Source organism: Lepus europaeus, chromosome 6, assembly GCF_033115175.1.
Source record: "Lepus europaeus isolate LE1 chromosome 6, mLepTim1.pri, whole genome shotgun sequence".
Classification (NCBI taxonomy): Eukaryota; Metazoa; Chordata; class Mammalia; order Lagomorpha; family Leporidae; genus Lepus; species Lepus europaeus.
The window spans coordinates 100,910,432-100,914,167 of record NC_084832.1 but is presented as its reverse complement, the minus strand read 5'-3'; the positions used below and the strand labels follow the sequence as shown (position 1 = coordinate 100,914,167).

The window sequence follows — 3,736 nt, the reverse complement described above, 5'->3', positions numbered from 1 at the left end:
GGTGGGGTGCTGCTCTTGGAAGGATGAGCAGGGAGGGACCCTGGGTGGGAGCTCTGCTCGGCCCAGGGAGAAGAGCAACCCAGAGGTGTGGGACATGCAGAGGCCCTGAAGTGTGGAGCAAGGGGAGTGGGGGAGTGGGCAGACAGCCACAGGGAAGAGGCACACAGGCAGAGGCCACAAGGCTTTGGACAGGAGTGGCAAGGTGAGACGTGTTTCGGTGGGGACCTCCCTGGTTGCTATGTAGAGCACCAGCTGTAGGGGGCACTGTGGGAGCATAAGAAAGGAGGCAGGGAGGATGAAAGCTCTGAGCCACTTGGAGAAACAGGGCCAGGGCAGCCAGCAGGGGCCTGGTCATCCGCAGTGGACCACTACAGTGATAGACTGAGGAGCCTGAGTGTTGAATTTCCGAGTAGTTTAGCAAACAGTCATCTCCCCCTTTAAGAACGCCATAGATCTCTCCGTTGTTCCGGGTCTCATTCAATGTTTTGTCGTTTTCTTTGCCTGTTTTTTGTTTACTTTTTGAGTCTTAAGTTTTTATTTTAAGATTTATTTGAAAGAGTTACTGAGATAGAGACAGAGAGCTTCCATCCACTGATTCAGTCCCCAGATGGCCACAATGGCTAGAGCTGCGCTGATCTGAAGCCAGGAGCCAGTAGCTTTTTCCGGTCTCCCATGTGGGTACAGGCACCCAAGGACTTGGGCCATCTTCCACTGCTTTCCCAGGCCACAGCAGAGAGCTGGATTGGAAGTGGAACAGCTGGGTCTTGAACTGGCGCCCATATGGTATGCTGGCACTGCAGGCGGCAGCTTTACCTTGTTATGCCACAGCACCGGCCCCTGTATGTTGATTTTATATCCTGCAGCTTTACTGAATTCATGTATCAGTTCTAATATTCTTTTGGTAGAGTCTTTAGGATTTTCTATATAGAGAATCATATCATCTGCAGTTAGACAATTTGACTTCTTCCTATTTTATGCTGTTCTTTTGTTCTGTTGTCTAATTGCTAAAATTTCAAGTACTTTATTGAACAAGAGTGATGAGACTGGACATATTTGTCTATGGTTCTGTGAGGAGTCAGATAGGTTAATAGGCAGTTAGGTGAATCCTGGTTGAAATTGAGGGTGCAAAATGCTTGCTTCTCCCCAAAACTTATCTTTTTTTTTCTTTCATTTGCGTTTATTTAAACACAGTTCTCAAAACATTTGAGTGAAATTGGGTCTCCTTTGGTAAGCAAAGGACCTGAAAATAATATTTAAAAAATGAACAGGCAAAGTCTTCAGTTTATCCATGACACAGGTGTAGTGTTCCCTTCTCTTATCCCGTACTTTGAAGCACCCAGTTTTTTCATATGGTCTCAAAGCTAGAACAAGAGTACATTTGTGGTGGAATGTATTGTTGCTTGCTGATAACTAGTTGAAATACCATTATCCCCTGTAACAGCTTTAAGAAAAAGCCTTTTAAAGGCATACATTGTGTAACTCTTCTTATTCCCTGCTATAAATAATACAGGTTACATAAAGGCTGACAGATCCACATTTGTATAAGCATCAAGCGTTTGCTGTATTGAGAGAGTTTTAGTTCTAATGCTAGCAGTACAGAGTTACAGAGCGTAATTTTTAACACTTAACTTGCAAGTATAATAAGTATGGTATGTTTCATGGACTGGAGACATAACGGGCATTTTTGTCTTTAAATTCACTACTGACAACTTTTTTTTTTCCATTTTTTTTTTTTTTTTTTTGACAGGCAGAGTGGATAGAGAGAGAGAGAGAGAGAAAGGTCTTCCTTTTTGCCGCTGGTTCACCCTCCAGTGGCCACCATGGCCGGCGCATCGTGCTGATCCGAAGCCAGGAGCCTGGTGCTTCTCCTGGTCTCCCATGCAGGTGCAGGGCCCAAGCACTTGGGCCATCCTCCACTGCCTTCCCGGGCCATAGCAGAGAGCTGGCCTGGAAGAGGGGCAACCAGGATAGAATCCGGTGCCCCGACCGGGACTAGAACCCAGTGTGCCGGCACCGCAAGGTGGAGGATTAGCCCGTTAAACCACAGCGCCAGCCAACACTACTGACAACTTAACCTGAACTTTCTGCTAAGCATTGATATGTTAGAAAGAAAAGTAAAAACCAAACTGTTTATTGTTGCTTTTTGCCATTTGGTAACATTTTACACACAGGCTTCGATCTTCAGAATACCCTGGATTCAGTAGAAAAACCTTTTAAATGAAGTTTTGTACAATAGAAACTTCTCAGCAGTCAAAATCTAGACTGTAAAAAAATACACGCAAAACATACTTCTCTGAACACACTTAACTTTGAACAAAGCACCAAACCACACAAATGCAGAATGAAAACGGCATTTCAACTCCACCAAAAGCAGTCATAAAAGGTGTAAAAGTCACCTAATTCGCTAGGCACTGTTCACTTTTTAAACAGGAGACAATAAAAAAATATTGTCCACAAACAACATCCCAGCTCTAGGGCAGGTTTCAGAGTGTTCAACTTCATGCTTCAATAGGTGAGTAGGACCGTGATCTGGAACGTGATCTGTATCCTCCACGACTATAGTAAGGGGAAGGTGAGCGCCTTCTATAAATCTGATCTCTATCTTGAGCAGCTCTCCATCCGCCTCCTCCACCACCACCTCTATATGACCTGCTACAGTAGTCTCGATCATCATAGCCTCGATCATACCCTCTGTCGTAGTCATCCCGACGGCGTGACCTGCCATATGTAGGTCTCCCCATGTAAATTCCTGGTGTTGGAGTATGTGGTCTTTTTGTTATAGAAAAATCAACTCTGATTCTACGCCCATCAAGCTCCATTCCATTGGCACATCCTTTAGCTTCCTTAGCATCATCTACATTTTCAAAATAAACAAAGGCAAATCCTCTTGAACACCTAGACTGCTGGTCATATACAATAGACACATCAGCATTGGGACCATACTTAGAGAAAACTTCTCTTAGATCTCTTTCTGTGGTATACAAGCTCAAACCAAATACTCCAAGCCAACAGTTGGGGTCAGGATTTGCCCGAGTCCCAACATGACCCCTGCGAGTAGACATGGGAGAATGACTGTGGCTATGCCGTCTACGATAATCTCGACTGTAAGACCTGCTGCGGAATCGTCTATGAGAACGGAACCGAGACCATGACCTTGTATAATGCCTTCGAGAGCTGCTTCTGGATCTAGACCTAGATTCAGATCCGGACCTGGACTTTGATCTGGAACGCCTGGAATCTTCCTTGGAGCGAGACCTTGCAGGGGTATGCCTTGCAGATTTCCCCGATCCGTGAGCACTTCCACTTCTGGAAGCAGAACGGGATTCCCGCTCGCCGTAGTTCTGCTCGCCGCTGTCGCTCATGACTCCTGGCTGCTGTCGCTGCTCGCTGTACTTCAACCGAAGCTGTCAACCTCTTGTGCCTTCCTTAAAGAGGTTCCGCCGAAGCCTGAAGCCTCGCACGACGCTGGTGTCCGAGCTGCCCAGAGCCGAAGCGCTCTGCACCGCCTCCGCACGGGCTCTCCAAAAGTTATCTTTAGCAAGATCAAAAGTGCTGATTGAGAGCTTCCAGGAAAATAGCAAGGGAGTGGCGATTCCATCCTCCTGAGCTCGGTTTATTGTGACAACGGAGTTACCTGTCCCACCTCCAGATGGCATTTTTGTTTTATCAGGAGCAAGCCAGACAGGGCAATAAGATTACAGGTCAGGTCTTTTGATGGGTTTTGTTCCCACCTTGT

The 3,736-nt window shown here is 46.2% G+C and overlaps 1 protein-coding gene across 1 annotated transcript; it reads right to left on the bottom strand.

The window, feature by feature from the left end:
* Positions 1-2,498: 2,498 nt before the first annotated feature.
* Positions 2,499-3,426, bottom strand: LOC133762160 (transformer-2 protein homolog beta-like). Its single transcript, XM_062195204.1, has one exon. It carries the CDS (start codon positions 3,360-3,362, stop codon positions 2,499-2,501), a length of 864 nt encoding a protein of 287 aa, XP_062051188.1. The 5' UTR covers positions 3,363-3,426.
* Between the last annotated feature and the right edge of the window lie 310 nt (positions 3,427-3,736).